Genomic DNA, 19,398 nt, shown 5'->3' with positions numbered 1-19,398 from the left:
ATTAATTGAGCTGAAGTCACTTTATGCTTCTGTCATAGGAAAGGTACTTTATTTCAAGGACTGTAGGATGATGAGAAAGAGGAAGGAAAAGTGGCATTCTGAGTAGGCAGCAGAGGCTCTCTTTTAAAAGAAACAACAGAAGAAGCACTGTAGAACTTCAGTGCCAGCTCTTCTCCTAATTCCTGCATCCTCCCAGACCCAGCACAGCATCCAGCTGTACAGTTGGCTGAAGTTGACTTGCTGAGGAAGGGAAGAGTAAATGGAACGCAAGATCCTGCCCAAAGAATCTTCTGCAATTTAGGCATCCAGCAGAGACCCCAGGACGTGGATTTTCCTACGATGCAGTGTTTTGTAAGAAAGAACATCAGATTCAAGTAGGCTGAGACTTAACACAGGTAAGCACAATAAAGAATGGATCCCAGTAAGACGGACTAACTTTGTGCACTGGCTGTAGTTTGGTATTTCTGTTGATCAGCTCTCTTCTTAAGACACAAATTGCACAAGACTGCTTCTTTTCTCAGTTCCTTCCTGTTCAGTGTTGATCTGTAGTTCTTTATATGCACTCTGATAACGCAGAAGCAGCCTGAGCTGAAAGGTTTCATTACCTTTTGGATTACCCCATACCTTCACTTCTCAAGTGCTTAATTATGTCATAAATAATTGATGGTTGTCACTAGAAACTTTGTGCAGTGAACCACAGAAAATTGAAATGAAGAAATTAATCCTCCTTGATTACATCATCTTCCTCTCTTCAGTCCACAGAATCCCACGGCCTTATGTGGAAAAATAAGCAGGCCTGATTTTTAAAGATGAAATAATTGCAACTTTTGTTATTCTTCGGTTGAAGTTACTGACCTACTCTGAAAGAGCAGTAAGAAATGAAGAAACAAACATGAAGACATCCAAGTTATAGAACACTACTCCTTGCACTGACTTTTTAAAACCATAGACAACTACTCTCCCACCTCTCCACTCTGCCACCTGCTGTATGCCACCATGAGCTACTGGGGAGCTGTGCTGATTCGTGTACCACTGGAGTTCCAGATCTGTTTTTTTTTTTTAGCAGTAGAACATACAAATAAGTTACATCGAGATATGATTCAGTTTGTCCATGTTCTGAGTGACTCAAATAGAAGGGTGGTTGGGAAAAATATATTTGGTACTTTCTCCAGACATCATAATTGAACCCTGTTATAAACTACAAAGACTTCAGAATTGAGGAAAATTTGCCAGCCCTATTCTCAGCACTGCTTCAACCCAGTTACCTCATAACCCCAGGGCAATCATAACGAATCATAACTCTCAAATGGGGATTTCCAACAGAACAATTATTCCTGGCTTTTCTGCTTAAGCCCTGAGCTCTACCTGAAAATCATCAACCGAAGGTATCGTCCTGTTAGTCGTCCTCCTTTTGTGCCATTGCCTGAGAGTATCTCTGGCTTCTGAACTTAGCAGTCTGGCAGCTTGTTCTTCCTGGAAATTCTTGATCAGGGAAAGTGCTCCATAAGCGCTTGTCAAGTAATAGCCTCCTGTGAAGGACAGCAAGGGAAAAACTTCTCAGAGCAGTCACAAACACAATTCTTAGGTATGTGATAGACTCTGTATTCTACTGTCAAAATAATAATACATAAAACCAGCTCATTAGCCTGCTAAATATTGAACAGTGTGTTCCTAGTTGTTAAGAGAGATGTAGTAGTCAGATACAGTCCACATTACCAAGCAGTGAAACAGTATCTAGCTCTTGGTCCACTGGTACTGGGAACAGCTGGTTCCTTAAGGGACTTACTGTCCTCCCAAGCTTCAAGAACTGATGACATAAACATCTGTCTACTGCTTAATCAAAATGAAAGACTGTTCAGGAACATAAAAGCAATAAAGTAATGACAGAGTTTGCTGCACACCCAGGAAGCACATCAGAGTTTGATCTATTTTTTAGAAATAAGGCTCTGGTTTCAAATAGCAGTCCTTTAGTTTTGCATTAACTTTTATATACACAAGACCTATGAGCCAAAGTGGACAATACATTACATTTAAACTGCAAAACAATTTTTTCTGTACAGCACAGATCTTCAGCTAGAGCTGAAGACAGAACCAAACAATGGCTGGACTACTTTTGTTGAATTAAAAAAAAAAATCAGTAAAAAGTTCAGTAAATGTAAACATGTTTGTGATCTCCAGTTTCATATCTCAAGTATTTTCCAGGCAAAGACACACGAACAATGAATGCACTTAGAGGATGCCCCACACACAAAGGCAGGGAACTCACTAGTTCCAACTGGGAGGAATCCCAACAAGGCTCTTCCATGCATAACATCATGTAAGAGGATACAGCAATTTCATTAAGCCATAAGACAGCAGGGATGTGCAACAAATACACATAAAATCACAGCTGAGTTTGGTCTAAAGAACCTTTACACTTCCTCATAAAATGAGGGATTGTGTGGCCTATCAAAGGCTTGCAGAATACCTGTTTGTCAAAAACATCATCAGGAAAGCAGAAGGGAGATTTCCCTTCCTCTAGCAGATTTCAGCCAGTCAAGTGTGCCTTAGGAAACACATTCCTAGGGAAACAAGTATTGGCAAGAAGCAAAGAAGAGAATATCTTCTTAAAAGCACTGAACCTGGCAAAGACTTCTCCAAGAAGTTTTTACTGAGTACCTAAGCCAATCTCCATTACGTGTCACAACTTAACTGAAAGCTGCAGCCCTATAAATACCCTCGGGATATTTTCAGGCATTGAAGGATAAACACATTTGGCACTTGCACAGTGCATGTGCTTGCTTGCCAAGTCAGGATGCCTCTTCTTTCTTGGCCAGAACCAAGATATTCCTTCCTAAGGTCGTATATACCAGTAGACTCTCCTTGGTCACTCAAGCTTATATGCTGCAAACAAACTAGCTCTTATTTAAATGCTGCTACTGGCATCACTGGCATCAGGATTTCCATTGAAAGTATTCCTAATTGAATAAGGTAAAGATACTGCATAGTGATGCAAAGTCTCCCTTCCCATGCCCTTTACTAAGTTCTAATTTAAAAAAATAAACAAATGTTACCTTCTCCATGCAGCAAAGATGGATCCAGCAATTCCATCATGTACTCAATTTCAGTATCCAGCTCCAGCATGTCACACTGAGCTAATACATACGTCAACACAGGCAAGAAGTCATCAGCTCCATACAGCCTCCCTGTGGTGAAGGAAATAAGCAGTGATACACAAACCACACCTTTTTCTCAGTTTTGTCACTTGAACATAAAGCAGTATTTTGCTGCCTTTCTGATCAATGTTTGTATTACTTTGCAGTCTTCTATTATCAACGTGTGGCAAAGAGAATGTCATCTGGCACTCGACAGACAGGAGACCAACACCCATATGATCCTATACTTCCAACAAACAAATCTGATGACATGTGCCTTGAAGCATGCAAGAGAATGTAAAGACTGGGCTCAGCTTGGCATCAGTTCAGCTGGTCAGCTCCCAGAAAGCTGCTGTGCCCAACGTCTAGCCTGATCTCCAGGCTAAAAAGATGATGAACAGGCATTTTATTGTTTTGTGCAGGAACATCCACTTTCTGGGAAGAACCAGTCACTAATACCAGTTTGAGTCTGAATCCCAGCAGAGTCTTGAATATAAAAACCTAATAAACTTCATATGGAATCTCATCTCTTTTCCTTGACACAGCACACTTTTAAGTACCAATGAACAAGGTCTAATGCATCATCCTTAACCAGCTGGTGAAGCACCATCAACAAAGCAGTACGTAGCTGAAGTACAGATTGTGCTGTACCTACATCTGTCTGCCTTCCTGCTACTTTTACTGCATTTAAGCTTTGCTTAGAAAAGTTGATGAGGCCAAACCCCAAGACTTGGCTGAAGTGTGTTCACTGCTGAACCGGCATAAAGGCCACTTGAAACCAGCAAAGGCAGGAATCACACCTTATTCTTTGGCGAAAGTGCAGATGACCTAAAGGCTGATCTAAAGTTAAACCAGCTAAAGCATATCCTCCAAGTATGAAAGGTAAAATGGCTGAGAGCACACAAAGCAGAAATTAACAGGCACAACTGGCTGTGCAAGAGTTAGCTAGCAGCAGTCTCTTCACAGTTCTCTTCTGTGTGTTGGAAACGCCTTACACAATGTGATAACAGCTGCAGCACTTCAGGCCAAAATTCCCAGATGCATTTTAAAATGCAGAAGTTTGCACAGAATGTAAGTTGGGCAGGACCTTGGACCTAAATGCACTTCAGACCTAGAGGCACTTTGATCAGCACCAGGTCCAGCTTCAGATTAAATGTCCGTTTTGAAAACAAACTGCCTACCACCACCAGAAGCTTTTATTTGCTTAGGGAAAAAAAAAGCTACCCTACGAGCAGCACTGATCACCTTAACTCATGACCTACCACCACCATGTACTGTAAAGTCTCCATGCAATAACATAGCACACTTGCAGCTGTTTTATTGTATACTGTAGTTGTTTTATTGCATACTGCATTTAATTACGACACTGAAATATTGGGTGTGCCCTCAATTACAACTTTCCAGACAAATACTCACTTGGACTCAGTGTTGAACTCAGTGCTCACACACAGGACAGCCTTTCTGGCAGTCCCAGAAGTCTACAGTTAAGCAAAAAATTTCTATTTATTTAATTATTTTATGCTGCTTCACAAGCCTACTTCACACTGAATCTGCAGGCGTGCTGCCAGATGCATCAGAGATAACAGGAAAGAAAAGGAGAGGAAGAATCCCTCTCAAAAAGACAAGGTGACACACTTTGAGAGCTCTAGGACAAGATGTATATTGGTAAAATCCTGTGTCGTGTTTCCTGCATTAAAACATAACTCCAGATTTGGAGCTCAGTGAGCTTGAACCACAAGAAGCACCATACCTGAGTTATTCTCCATAACTGTGTAAATCAATTTGCAAACTCTCAGCAGCAGCATGACTTTCTTTTCAGGCGAGTACATTTTCTGCATGGTCATGAACTTGACTTTAATCTTCTCAACATCCACAAAGTCTGGTGTTGGAACAAACACGCCCAGTTCCTGAGGATTCCTCTGCCGTACCAGCTGCAGGTTTTCCTTTAGCTGTTTCCAAGAACCATCTGCAGTATGAAACTCTTTCAACATCGCTTCTATGTGGCCCTTCAATGGCTTCAGAATGCACTTATGCATGGCTTTCTCCAGGACAACATCTGCAACGGGAAACACAAGGCCGGTTGATTTCCTCCTCTAGAGCAGTGCCAGAGTTAATATAACCATTCCCATGACAGATATTGCAGAGAGGAAAAAAAACACAATTGCCAAGACCTATTTATTATACAGGCTGAGTTTCCAGATGTTTGTTAACAAGAAAACAAAGAAGCAGAACAGAATCTGTATTCCATTTTCATTTACCGCCATCTGGTAAACAACAAAAGAAGCAAACAAGTAGAAAAAAAACCACCAAAAAAACCCACCACAAACCCACAGACTGACCCCAAAAAGTAAAAAAAAAAACTATGGCTCCACTTGGCTTTTTTCTTCTGTTGGCCAGAAATCTGAGTTTCGTTTTGCTTTAAGTTTAGACTAACTTCCAAATTTACAATACACAGCCAAAACTGTAACTTTTATCTGCTTTGGCAAGAAGACTCATTCTTTTTGCACAGTTTCCATCAGAAACTACAACTCAATCAAAGTCTCCTAAAAACTTGACTCAGCTTTGTCAAGCTCTTTAAGAACTTTGAAAGATCACGGGCCTTAAACTATAAGTGAAAAGGAAGCTGTGTTTGTCTCGCTTGAGATTTCATCATGCAAGCCTGCATACAGCTTTGTCATCAACTTTGAAGTTCTTTGTTTGGCAATAGTGTGCACGTGGCACAGCCACTTGTTCTTTTTTATATGCTTGTTCTACTCAAGCTTTTCATTAAGAGTCACACTCCATGTTCAAAGCATGGACCACATCAACACAGAAAGGTCTTTGGCTAAATGTTTTCCCTCCCAGTCTGTATTTTATAAGCTAATTTCCTCCCACCACTCAGTATCCCTATGACAACATGGCTTACATTACTAGCTCACACAAATTATCTGTACCATGCACAAATCCCACAAGCACAAAAGAAACACAGGGCCCTTCAGTTTGATGCAGCAGGACTGGAACCATGGGCAGGCAGAGAGCACAGAGGTCAGCTGGAACATTAAAACTGCAAACCATTTCTAAGGCTTGGGATTTTTTTTTATTTCCAATAAGTTTTGTCTAATTCTGTTTTCCTTGCCTTATTCTTTCAGACAATATTTTCCTCATATCTCTTCATATCTCTTTTCTTTCTCCTCTTATAGTCCCTGTGCTTCATACGTAGCCTTTTTTCTGCTTTTGTCTGGCAGGCAAATCCCAAACTATGCATAAAGGCATCTGGGTTCTCTGTCACAATGCTGCAAAAGCTGCTGGAAGGGAGAAAATACAAACGTGAGGAGCAACATTTGCCTTGATTTTCCTGATTTCCTTATGGCCATGTTACACAGAGTGAAAGGCAGATCCAGCTTCCCATCTGATCAGAGCCACCAATCAGACCACAACAAGTGGCAGCATCTCAAACAAACAATCCTTATCTATTTACTTTGCAGAGCGACACAGCCACGTCAAACCCTAGAAATGGGCACACTACTCCACATAATAATCCATTAACAATAATATTCAAATAATAATTAGTATTACAGCATCTCTGGGTTGTGAGCTATCCTTTGAGTTGACCTCTTTGCATTTTTCCAAGACACAAATCAGCAAGTTCACGTTTACTGCAGAAATAGCCAACTCTTCAAATATCCAACAATAACATATCAGATGTCCAATAGGCTCCAGGGTACTCAGTGTTTCAGAAATAACAGTCACTCAGACTCAAAAAAAAAAAACAAAAAAACCAACCAAACCAACAACAACAACAAAAAAGGAACGGAAAAAATACAATTTAAGAATCACTTAATGTTCCTGAAATGATACTTAAATAAGCCTCTAGCCTCAAAATGGGAACTGGAAATGCTTTGATAAATGAATTGTAAGGCCAGCCAGCTAGTTTCGTTGTGACTTGTGGAAGCACATCTGTATCCGACGCTGACATGCTATTTTATTTTTTCCACTGCAAACCACACAGCTCTGATTCTAGAGAGGACAACATATCAGTAACAGCAAGTGTCCTTACATGCCCTCCTACAATCCCTGCTGCCTCAAATTGCACTGTCTCAATTCCCCACTACCAACTTGTGTTGCTCCACTGGCATCACCTGTTAGTTCCCAGCCTCTGGATTTACATGCATGCCCTATTTATCACCTAATATTGGTCCAACTATTCTTTGGTAAAAGGATTCAGTGGAGAGACAGACAGCCTCAGATCCATTACAAAAAGCACAAGCAAAATTGCCTGGGATGCTAAAGGCAAAGGGTTGCTTTGGTTACGCCATCTCCACTGGTGCAGATCTTACAAGAGCAGCATGCAGGCTCTTGTTCATCACTGGCAAAATGCACAGCTAATGCTGGTGACCGTGCTGAAAAATAATGTGCTGTAATTGAGAACTTGCTCTGTCGAGTAGTGTTATTGTGCTCTTTGTATCTGTTGTCATTTCCATGGAAAAAAACAGAAGGCATTACTTTCAGCATGACCTCCAGGATGGCCAAGTGCCCAGTTCCTGGCATATGTCAGCACTGACACATAGCTAGCCCACGGTGCAGACAGGGATGTCTCAAAAGGAGCAGTGTTTGGAAGTAAGGCATCACACACCCACACATCCTGCACAGCCCTGTGCAGTGGCAGAAGCTGACAGACTAGAGAAGAAAATGGTCTCCGAGATGAACCTTCCCTTGCTTTGCCTGCAGAAAGCACACCAGTGAGTCACAGATGTATTTGTTCTAGGTTTGTTTTGCTTTAATCAGACAAGCTGTGGGCTGTTCGAAATTCATGCTATGGCTGTGTGGTAAATGAGTCCTCTCTTAAAAAAGCAGTACTGAAGACACAGGGAAAGCCACAGAACAAATCAAAGAGATGGCCAGGAACAGGAGAACCAAACCCATTGCCTTTGCTCAATGTTTTTACCACTGCTTCCTGCTCACCCCCATAAGGTTTTACACTTTGGAGAAGTGTTCTTCAGTGACCTGGAAGAAGGTTGTAGTGAGATGGGGGTCAGCCTCTTTTCCCAGGTAACAGTGACAGATTTAAGTTGCACCAGGGGAGATTCAGGTTGGCTGTTAGGAACAAATCCTTCTCCCAAAGAGCAATGAGGCAGTGGCACAGCTGCCCAGGGAATGGTGGGGTCACCTGGAGGTGTCCCAGAGCCGAGGGGATGTGGCACTGAGGGACGTGGGCAGTGGTTAGGGTGGGGGTGGACTGGGGTTGGTGATCTTAGTGGTCTTTCCCAACCTTAATGATTCTGTGATTCTAATGAGAGGGATAACGGAGGGTGAAGCCACTTAACTCAACATGGAAGATACAAGGATGAACAACTATGGAAGGGAAAAAAAAAAGAACACATAAGCACTTAGAAATAGCTCAGCCAACAGGAGGTTTTCAAGAAGAAATAATGGCATACCATTCTAATTCCTTTAAGATAACAGTCAATGAAAAAGATCAGGTGGTTGTCTGTATCTTGACTTTTTTGAGACCCTCAACCCTATTCCATGTGGCTTTCCTATAAACAAAGGAAATATGGTCTAGCTGTGGTTATTATAAGGAGGGTATGTGAATTGAAAATGCTGCACTTTCTGGGAACTCACTAACAGTTTACTGTCAAACAAGAAATGCTTGAAAAAATTAGTATGAACTGAAGAAAAACACTGACTCTCCACAACAAGAGTAAAAAGGCAAAAAAAAAAAAACAACAAAAAAAAAACAACCCAAAAAACCACACGATGAAAAGTGATTAAGCACCTCACAGAAGAAAAACTGAATTTCAGAGTCCTGTGACTATTTCAGCAACTATTTTGATGGGGTCTGAGAAAATAACATCCCCCAGTGAGACATGCTAATAACAGCAAGGTCATAGTCAAGTGGCAGGAAGCAGACCTGGCTTGACTGTGCCAAGGCCAGCCAGCTGGAGGCACAGAGACCAGGCAACCCCACAGGGAATGCAGGGCTGGAAACCAGAGCTGGAAAGGGGATGAATAAAGTAAGGTCCTCAATCACTGAGGTGCCACATGACAGCATCCTAGAAGTAAAAAGCTGCTGCAGCAAGGACTGCTGATGATTCCCATGTCCACTGTCAGTGGAAATAGGTACAGGGAGATGAAGTTAGGCAAAGGAAAACCTTTCTATGTCTGGGAATAGTTAGCAGGCTTTCTCTGGAGGCTTGGGACTCCTGATCATCAGTGGAGGCTTTCAAGCACTGCCCAAAGTGGCCGACCCATGGGCACGAGCCATCGTGCTTCTCTCCTGCACCCACTGGCTCCTCCTGACCGACCCTGATCCCCCTGTCACAGCACTGTCCTGCTCCTAAGAACTCTCCCCACATCTGATATCCCACACTGAAAAATCCATCTTGCATTAGAAATAGCAGAAGATATAACAGGCAGCATTCTTTCCAGGCAGCTTTATATGCAATCAGCTACGACTTCCTTGCCAGATTCCTTAAAGCTGATCATTCCTGGCTTAGGCCCAGGTTCAGGCACTGGGACCCTGTCTGTTGACATCTGCCAACAGTGACTGCTCACTCAGCACCAGTGACACCACCTCCCAAACACCTGCTAGTTGAGCAGGATCTCCTCAGCCCAGCCCAGCATATTCAAGTGTGGATGACTTTCAATATTTTTTGCATTTACTTTTGAACAATAAAAGCCAGATACCTTTAATTCCATCCCAACACTGGGAATCCTACTGTTCCAGGAAGGCCTACAATTCTGTACTGAAATAGTCGAGTAAAAACCTGGATAGCAGGCAGAGCTGCTCTTAAGCTCTCTATAGGAACGACTACATCTTGCTGTCACATAGTTATCTGCTGAGATCAGCAACATCTGATGCTCCTGATTCACTTCCAGGATCCAGCAACAGGCAGCAGTTGTTTCAAAAGCAAGTTCATTTGTTTAAAAGCATCCCGCCTTAAACATTAATTGCATTTAGTCACAGGGTCAGAGCTAGACTTTGTCACCGAAGAAAACCGATGTAGTTATTATGTCTCATAACTTCAGCTACTCCAAACTACTAAAACATATAAAAGTAGACATTTTTCCAACCTTCAGAGACTCAGTCTGACTTAACCACACCCTTGGAATGAAAAGTACAAGCTAAACAGAGCTTTGACCAAACTGCTAGTAAATACAGCTTTGTATTCCTTGTCAAATTGCCAATACTCTGCAGAAGGCCAGAGGAAAAGGCCCCAAACACCACTGCTCCAATTGCCTTTTTCTTCCACGTAACACCTACTTAATCTACTTCTTCTAAAGAGTCTCAACTTGGAGGACTCTCAGTGTATATTTGCTCTAGCAGTGCTTATTACTTTTTGCTTGACTTTCCATAAGTGAAGTTCAGGTTACATGAAGCATTTCCTCTCATGCAAGGACAGACTGAAATGTCAACATAAAATCACCCTCTACTGCCAGAGAAAGAACTATCCTGCCAATTTTGCACTGGGCCAACTGTTGGGACACTGGGGTATAGGAGAAAAACAAGCAAATTAGGACTGAAGTGAGCTCACAAGGAAAGTATTTTGCCTCGAGGGATGTTTACCTCCTGAATGTGGCTTATAGGCTCTTTTACAAATACAGCTCACACTCAACAAGGCAGAGGGACAGTGGGATTTTATGCAGCAACAATGATTTCACTTTGGTGGATACACAAGTCTCTCCCTGTTGATAAAACGTATTCAACCCTATAGCTCATCTGCAACCTTTTACAACCACATACATGCAACAGAGAGATACAGAAATCCAGAGATTAGCACCCCATTCTCTCCTACACACATTTTGTTTTTTCAACTCTATTTTTTTGGTTTGTTTCATCTGCAAGGACAGTGCAGCTTTGCTTGGAGTGAACAAGGCTGGATGAATGAGATTTATTTCCACAGTAAATTGCTACAGAACGCCTCTCTGCTCTTAACTGTCACCCCTTTCTAATAAATTCTAGTTTTGCAGCTTCTGTGCATACTCAGCATGCTGCTGAAATTGCCTCAGCTTTGGTGCCAGCATTTCAACTGTTTCAGCCCAAAGGAGGGGACAAAACACACGCTGACAAAGAAGAGATTTTGCAAAATTAGCGGCACAGCAGATTAAAAGTAAGATCATGGGTAAGGAGTCCTATAACTGCTGTTGCTATTTTAAGGATACCTTTTTATAAACAACTTGGTAGCACCAATCTGAGTTGCTAGGTTTTTGTTTTGTTGATGTGGAGTTTCTAACATTTTTTAACAACTGAAATACTCAATGTCTTGAATTCTGACAGTAAAATTAATCCCATCTTTCCAAACTTGCATAAAGAATATTACTGTTAATACAGATTACACGTTTACCTTCCCTTAAAATACAACACTGTACTCCTTACCTATTTGGTCCTCTGGAATCAGCGATTCGATTGGGGGATCAAGTTCAGAGCTTTGGGACAAATAGTTCTTAACTTGGGTCATGAACTGCCGAACCGTTTGTAGCATATCTGTGCTGGAAACGTGGCACTCCTTGTTTTCCTGGAGAAAGCTGATATAGTCCTGTACCAGGCATCCAAAGTAAGTGCGTTTGTCCCGGGACATCTCTGCTATCTTCTTAATCATTCTCTTTTCAGGGGTCATGAAGGAACTGAAAACTCCACTAACTTTCCGTAGCTGCGATTTCACAATCTTGGGGAGAACAAACGAACTGTTTCTTTTCTTCTTGGGTTTCAATTGAGGTGCCATGCTTTCTTGGTCACTTTCCCCCTCAAAATCCTCCAGGCTGCTGTTAGTGTCCCCCTCGTAGCCAAACAACGGCATGCTCCGATCGAAGTCCAGCGAGTCAGAGGAGGAGGTAGAAATGCTCATGTCGCTCAGCCTCTGCCTGCCTCCATTCCAGGGTATGTGTGACTCAGAGCTGCTAACTGCAGTCTTCTTGGAAGCTGTTGGAGCTGGCTGAGGTGGGGGGGTTTCACCTACAACGTCAGCAGCTGCGGGCACACGCACAGAATTGCAGGCGGGTTGAATTGCGGCCGCGGGCTTTGAGTTGCCACCCTCCACCTCTGCACAAACAGCCTGCTTCTTCAGCCGAGGAGGCGGAATAGGGGTTGGTTTACTCTGCAGCAAATCCAAGTCTCTCTCTTTCTTATGGTTGACTGTTTCTGGCACGCTCGTCTGCTTTATAGTCCTGGAAAGCTGTGGGCTCATGAGGACGCTATTAATAGAAGGAGGTGGTGGCCGGGGTGGGGGGGAGCGAGGCCTCTCGGTGCCATTCACGTCCTGAGATTTCAGGCTCTGCCTTTTCAGACTTCCAGTGACATCCTGGCTGTGCACTTTTAAGAAGAGTGGATTAATGAAACACAGAGCTCCGTTGGTCTGGCTGCACTCCAGCTCCAAGGGTGTTCTGGTTCGTATAGAATGCACTCCATTTATAAGGCAGAGCTGACGCGAGTCTTTGCAAGCACTGTCTGAAGGCCCAGGCTTACGGGGAGGTGAAGCATCTGAGGGGCTGCTGTTAGCTGGAGAGCTCCAGAAATCTGAAAAAATCAGCATTGCATCAGCGTAAGAATGCAGAATAGCACGCAGATGTCTTTCAGAACATTCAGCTTCACGTAGTAAGAAATTCAGACAAGCTTTTATTAACTCAAGGAAAAAAAAATCCCAGTGAATTCCTGAAAGCACTACCAGATGTAACAGCACGCTGTACTTATTTACACGTATCATAAGAAATGGAGAACTTCAAATCAGAGCACAGAATTAGGCTTAAAAATTAGCTGAGCACAAAGAAAGGAACGGATAATGTAACACAGCAACCCTTATGAATTTGAGGCTAAAATGAGCATGATCTCATTACTAGCATCTCAGTTAAGAGTAAGGCTAGATCCTCAGCTGGTATTAATAAATCCACTCCATTAAAGACAACAGAATTGGGCTGATCAACTCCAGCTGCCTCTTAAAATAACTCAACAAAAACTTTAGTTTGGTTTCCTCTTCAAACAAACAAACAAACCTACAAATGTAAAGATAGCTCACATTCAGCTGCACTGGGTGCACAGTCTTCAGCCACACAGAACAATTGCTCGTGTCTCTTTAAGAGAGCTGGCCTGTGTTTGCAATGGTGACACAGTTTGTCTGAGGTTTCAGACACTCAGCAGCACATAATTAGACCGAACGTGCCATCCCACACCAGCAGTGTGGAAAACCTGTGCTAAACCAGCAAATTTCAGCTGCTGCCTCTTGTCCCAGCAAAGCATCAGCATGTTTGTGAAACTGAGTCAACAGTAAAGCCCATCAGTTTGTAAAAGTACAGAGACTGAAACCAGACAAGCCCTCAGGAATAACCACCACACCAAAACAAGAGAAGAACAGCAGAGGCAGGCTCTGCTCAAGTTCACCAGTCTTGGCAAGGCTCCTTCTCCTGGACTGTTAAGATATCTTACATTGATTATTGAGCAAACGTGGGCTGAAAGGCATGAATATCCATGGTAGGTCCACGCCTGACAGCTGTACCTTACCTATGGCAGAAGATAGGAAACAGCCCCTGGCAAAAGCTGCAGTCAGAGAACATATGTGAGGAATTTCTTTTTTTTTTTCCCCTTACAGAGTCACACAGCATTCCTGTTTTTCTTTTTTTTTGTCCTGGCGCCATGACTCTGCATCCTGCCTGCAGCACATCTACCATGTGAGCTGTTACAAACATGAACGATGTAAATAAACATTGCTGCAGGTGAAACAGCAGGAGAGGCCAAAAGAATCTGAAGCATGAAAGAGTTCTGACAGGAGCAGGATGTTTTCTTCTGTGCCTGCTTGTTGCTTAAGAAAGCTCATGGTTAATAGGAAGGGCCCCTGAGAGGTTGTTTGTTTGTTTTTTTTAGCATCTCTTGGGTGTACAGCATCACAGAGCTCACTTTTGTGTGCTGCTTTGCATGTGGACACCAAGAAAATCATTAGAAACTCAACTTTGCTGCTCGGCATTTGCTCACAGAAACCTCAAACTTAACCTGGTATGTAGTAGATAATGGATTCCAAATGCAACCACCACATAGTTAGAGGCTAATCCAATCTCCTCCTCAGTATTCAGAGGCATTAGCTTAAAGAAACAACACACAAGACACAGACAAATGGTTAAACAGTAAGTAAACCATGATGCTTTCAAGTAGTGAGAACAAAGAGTGTGGTTAGTCTGGACAGCTTGTTCAGTATCATCATTCTCCTCCATGGAGATACTCAAATGCTTGTTCATGGACTCCAGGTGTCACTGGAGACCATCTCCATCACCCTGCATCTCAGTCAGACCATTTTTTTCCAAATGTTTATCTAATCAGCAGTTAAATGTTAGTCTGTATTCCCACTAAAATTCCACACTTTCATTTAATTGCCTCACTTTGCAGACAAGAAGTGCAGAAGACACTTTGTTCTCTAAAACAATTCCTGATTGTCAGCCAATACAGCAAGACAAAATGCAAAGCAATGCAATGCTCCCCTGTTTATGGCTTCTCTGCAAGTTATGCCAAATAGTCCTAGAGAGCCTTGTGATAACACCATGATTTACTGAGGGTCCACTTCTAAATTAAAGATGACTCAAAAGTCTACCAGGACAGAAGACTGCCCTGGCTAACCCTCCCTTCCTGCCAAAGGAAATGAGGCCATTCAGCACTTTGCAGGAGTTGCTCAGTGATTCATTCGGGTTGCGCCCATGTTTCAAATCCTGCCAACCTTTGTTCTGCTGTAAGTTCAAAGTGAATTTTACACTGAGCCTTTAATTGGATGCAGCAATCGTGCTCTTTCAACCAAACCAATGCACGTGGATATGTTCTGTAGATGTTTTGTATACACCCCTCCTTTTATTCATAGGCTACTGCATGAAGCCACAGATGTTGAAATTGCCCTCCTAAAATAAATAATTGTGTCAATCTGAATAGAGAGGTTTATTAATAGTGAATCTCAGTTCCTAGACTATTCCATCAGCCACAGCAAATTATCCAGCTAGTGCCTGCTATGTGAGCCTGCAGCCAACACTCACCCTTAGAGGATAAGCTGCATCAAATGTTTGCCTGAGGATTTTTAGACTTGCTTTGCAGCAGCTTAAGGGGCTACACAGAGGAGAGAGTGAAGGAAGGAAGGAAACAGCACTAACAGAGACATGAATATCACAGAAGATTAAAGAAGGAAGGAAGAACACCAAGGTAACTGCTTGGCGAGTACATGATTTGGCCATCCCAGTAAGAAAAGCTGCTTTTTCAAATGAAATTTGGATCATCACTGGCAAACATGAACCATTTATAGACAGCTTATTTCTTCAAGCTTATAGTGATGCTACAGGGAATGACATCTGTGTAGATGACTACTTACTCAGTCCAAGCTGAGCAATCTCTTCAAGTTCAGCTTCTGTCTTTGCTGCAGCAATAGCATGAGGCAACTTCAGGGTGAATGGAAGAACATCCCTGTTGTGCAACATCAAAGTAAATATGGTTTTCACAACAACATCCAAAGTTTTAAAAGACTTTGTTTTCAACACAGGCTGAGATCCAGTTCCTACTTCCTTCTTGAGTTATAGCAGGTAATAAAAGCCTTAAACAAACAGCACATGGTGAAAATTTTACCAGTGCCAGGATTCCTCCACACTTGAAAACTAGTGTGAAGTGCAAATGAGTTTCAAGTTTCCAGTACTCCTCTGAGGCTCATTTCCACAGCCCCACCCTATATTTTCTCTTGTTGCAGCAGAATCTCTTACATCTCATTCTTTACAAGTATGCCAGTGAGATGCAAAATGCTATCAGCCTCAATGTTATCTTTTGAATACACTGTTAACTGATCACCAACTTGAATTCCAGTTCTCAGATTAAAAATCTAAATGAGTACTTTGGCAGCTTCCCTAAACACTTCTAAGCTAGGATGTACCAGTCCTACTCTGTTCTATGCTGAAAATGCATCTTATATAACAAAGTCTTAATCATTTCTCACATTCAGTTTCTCAAAGGGAGATGCATGAGTGGTGAACAATAACACAAGCCAGATCTAGTGTAGAAAGTTTTTTTTTAAGGTGTAGAACTACTTAGCTACATGTACACAGTGTGAGTACCAACAGTACTTGCCCACCTCACAGGTACTAACATATCCTCAAGCAACAGCACCTGCTAAACCAGTAGTATAAGTACCTATACATAATCATGAGTAAATGACAGCAAATAGATTCCCATAGAATATAAAACCATCTTACCTACTAATACAGTAGAAAGCAATGAGCCTGAATAAATCAGCAAAACTTATTCCAGACCCCTCTAAGGAAAATGCTGCAAAGAAAGTTAGAACAGGTAAAGAATCACCAATCCATCCACTGTTTCTTAGAAAAGCTTAAGTAAATGCATCTCTATTTCTCCCCCTAGAATTAGTAAGTTCACACCATCAAACTCTACTACATGGCTAATAAAGAACAACTGTTTGGAAGAGCACATGTCGCAGCTACAGCTAGTTACAAAAATAATGGATAGTCTTGGTGGTGGGTTTCTGCACTCCAAACACATGGTCTAACTCCTGGGAAACAGATCTAGCATTATTAGAACTGCACACATATTTGGAAAATAAAAAAACAACTGAGGCTTTGAATGTTTACTAATGTGCTTAAATCTCACTGATTGCAGTGAGAAATCTCACCCAAGAACCAAAAGGTATCAAGGAGAAGCTCCTACACTGACACAGTCCAAATCTTCTACCTCTGCACGTGGCTGAGACCAAGGCACTGAAGGAAGATCATTTACTAAATACAACAGTGCCAGAAGACAGGTTCCTTATTTGGTCTTAAGACCAAATGCTGGTCTTAACGAGCTTCAGACAGCTTCTATGAAGGGTTGAATGTGAAGTCTGATTCTTCAGCCCATCCATATGGCAGAAAAGCCAAATGAGAGGGGTGAATCTCTTATGAAGGTGCACACACAGTTCCAGTTCTGCAGGCAGAGGAATTCTTTTGAAATTCATCTCTCAAGGAAAGTACTTCCTGTGCTGCAGAAGCTTAAGGCATTCAGAAATCTGAAATCAGGCAGAACTCCTGGCTTGCTGGAAAAAGAAGAAGTCATGCAGAAGCTTTGGTTACGCCAGCAATGCCTCTTGGTGAGCAGCAGCAATGCAATTTTGTCAGTACTCCATGCTGCAAGATCAGCTCCCCAAAGCAGAGTTCACCGGTGTCACTGGCCCTGCATGTGGTTGGGGGTTGGAGATTCATGATCCTTCAGGTTTCCTTCCAACCCTGGCCATTCTGTGATTCTGTGAATATGAAGTCTGCATGCATATGAACCAGAGCGAAGTCAGGTACTCATCTTTTACCTAACTGTTACACTGAAGGACTAGCCAAGCTGGCTATTCATGCATACAGGTAAAGGGATTTCAAGAGATGCACTAACACTGCAGATAGTCAACAGGCAGATGATCTTGGCAGGGGGGTAAAGGTTGTTAAGAGGAGATGTATGTTCAGATCCCAGACTGTGGCGGAAAGCTCAACCAGAAATAGTGAGTAAAAACCATCAGTATATACTTCCCCCTTGTGGTAAAACTGTGCTCTTGAATGATAACAATATGCATTTGCTAGAGGGTAGGGAATTAGTATAACAAGCCTAGGAACACAGCCATAGATCACACAGATTAAATACACCCATACTACAGCCAGTTACACTGCTTTCCACATATGTTAAGTCACTTATGTGAAAGAGTGGTGGTTAATTACCCCTCGTTACCAATTAGGCTCCAAATCAGCAATGCCATGATAGAAATATTCCATTTTGTTGGCAGAAATGCAGAGTTAACAGGGGCAATTATTTCGAAAAATAGTGTTCTGTAGCTGAGAATTTACTCTATCAACCAGTTTTATTATGCTCTTATTAGCTATTGTAGTTTATGTGGAAGTAAGAAGGAGGCATTACTTTTGGAGTGACCTACGTATGAATCTGAGTATTTTCTGCTGTGGGTTTCACCAATTCAGACTACTCTTGGCTCACACTGGGAGACAAATAAATGAAAATTCTTTAAAACTTACTGTATGTGCTTTCTTTTATTGCAAATTCCTTCAGGCAGGGCCCACAGTCACCTGGCAGACGCAGAGATATGACCTTCTTCAGCAGTTTTGAAGATTTCCTAACCAAAAATATCTGTTGTAGAGAAAGGAAAGAGAGAAAATTTTAGCTTCATCACAGGTGGCTTAATAGAGACAGATACTGAGGACAAAAGAAACTATAATAATCTCATGATCACTGATATCCTTTACAATACACCTGAGAATTTAATTCAATTCAGTACAGAAATCTACCAGATCTAACAGGTTGGTGAGAAACAGCAGTCAATTGTTTAGAAAAACATTTCATCTCGCTGTAACAGATACATGACACCAAGTTTATTATGCCCTTTTACGAGCTCTCTAGTTTAACACAAAGCAACCCCCAGCTTTGAGTCAAATTGCAGAATCTGGGGGACACTGATGGAGTACTGCTGCGTCACAGCAGCCTGTTCATGCAATTCTTCTGCAACAGGATACAGAAGCAGGCCACCAGCCTTAGCAAAGCAGGGAGGACCTGGTTTCCATTACAGCACCCTAACAGGCACTAGTCAAGGACAAAATCCTTGTTCTTGCTCCCTCCATCTGGTGGAAACGCATCTGTTTCAACGCTGTTTAGCAAGGTCCAACTCCAGAGTTCTAACTGTAGCAGTCTATGCTCTCTCAGCTGCAGAGGACCTCTAACTATTCCTCAAGGCCAAACTAGTCCAGCTGCCAACCACTCAGGAAGCTTTCACTTGGCTTATCCAATGCACACACAGAAGCAGCTTTGTGGGTGTTGGTTTTGTGGTGGATATTTTGGTGTTGCTTGTTTTAATGCAGTGTGTGAATGTGCATTTACTTGCCTGTGGACGTTAGTTTTGTTTTACAACAAGCAGCTGTATCAATAAAATGCAATGATCTTCCTACCCCAGGAGGCTGTGCACGCAGAATTTCCATGGCTTCAGCATCATTCAGACCAAGCTGGAGCCACACAGGGTGAGTATGGAGGAGCTTATCCAATATGCTCAGCTTGTTAGACAGGCTGTCATATCCAGAGTCCCGAGGGCAGCCTTTTACATCCTTTTTCTCTGGAGAGACATTATCCATGTTCTTTACTAGACTGTGAAGAAACAAAGTTATGTGTTAGTCTCTTATAAACAATCCCTCAGTTCAGCAAACTGATCAACAAAACTAACGGCACTGCTGGCAGCCTAGACAGTTACTTCTTCTATTTAGAACTCATATTATTAGTACACATTCTCTTACCTGCATGATTTCTCTCTTT

The 19,398-nt window shown here is 42.2% G+C and overlaps 1 protein-coding gene across 10 annotated transcripts in view; it reads right to left on the bottom strand.

The window, feature by feature from the left end:
• RIN2 (Ras and Rab interactor 2) overlaps nucleotides 1–19,398 on the bottom strand; it is a 57,352-nt gene that overhangs the window by 3,136 nt on the left and 34,818 nt on the right. For all 10 annotated transcript variants that reach the window (XM_031603347.2, XM_090134612.1, XM_090134615.1 and 7 more), the window contains 8 exons: nucleotides 19,041–19,233; nucleotides 18,117–18,228; nucleotides 16,311–16,383; nucleotides 15,443–15,534; nucleotides 11,491–12,627; nucleotides 4,885–5,190; nucleotides 3,054–3,185; nucleotides 1,366–1,529 (listed from right to left, as the gene is read on the bottom strand). In XM_031603347.2, coding sequence (XP_031459207.2) covers nucleotides 1,366–1,529; nucleotides 3,054–3,185; nucleotides 4,885–5,190; nucleotides 11,491–12,627; nucleotides 15,443–15,534; nucleotides 16,311–16,383; nucleotides 18,117–18,228; nucleotides 19,041–19,233 — 2,209 coding nt within the window. The remainder of the gene's footprint in view (nucleotides 1–1,365; nucleotides 1,530–3,053; nucleotides 3,186–4,884; nucleotides 5,191–11,490; nucleotides 12,628–15,442; nucleotides 15,535–16,310; nucleotides 16,384–18,116; nucleotides 18,229–19,040; nucleotides 19,234–19,398) is intronic.

The sequence above is a fragment of the Phasianus colchicus genome, chromosome 2 (genome assembly GCF_987193195.1).
Source record: "Phasianus colchicus chromosome 2, bPhaCol1.hap1.1, whole genome shotgun sequence".
In the NCBI taxonomy this organism is placed as follows: Eukaryota; Metazoa; Chordata; class Aves; order Galliformes; family Phasianidae; genus Phasianus; species Phasianus colchicus.
This window is presented reverse-complemented; position numbering and strand designations above follow the sequence as displayed.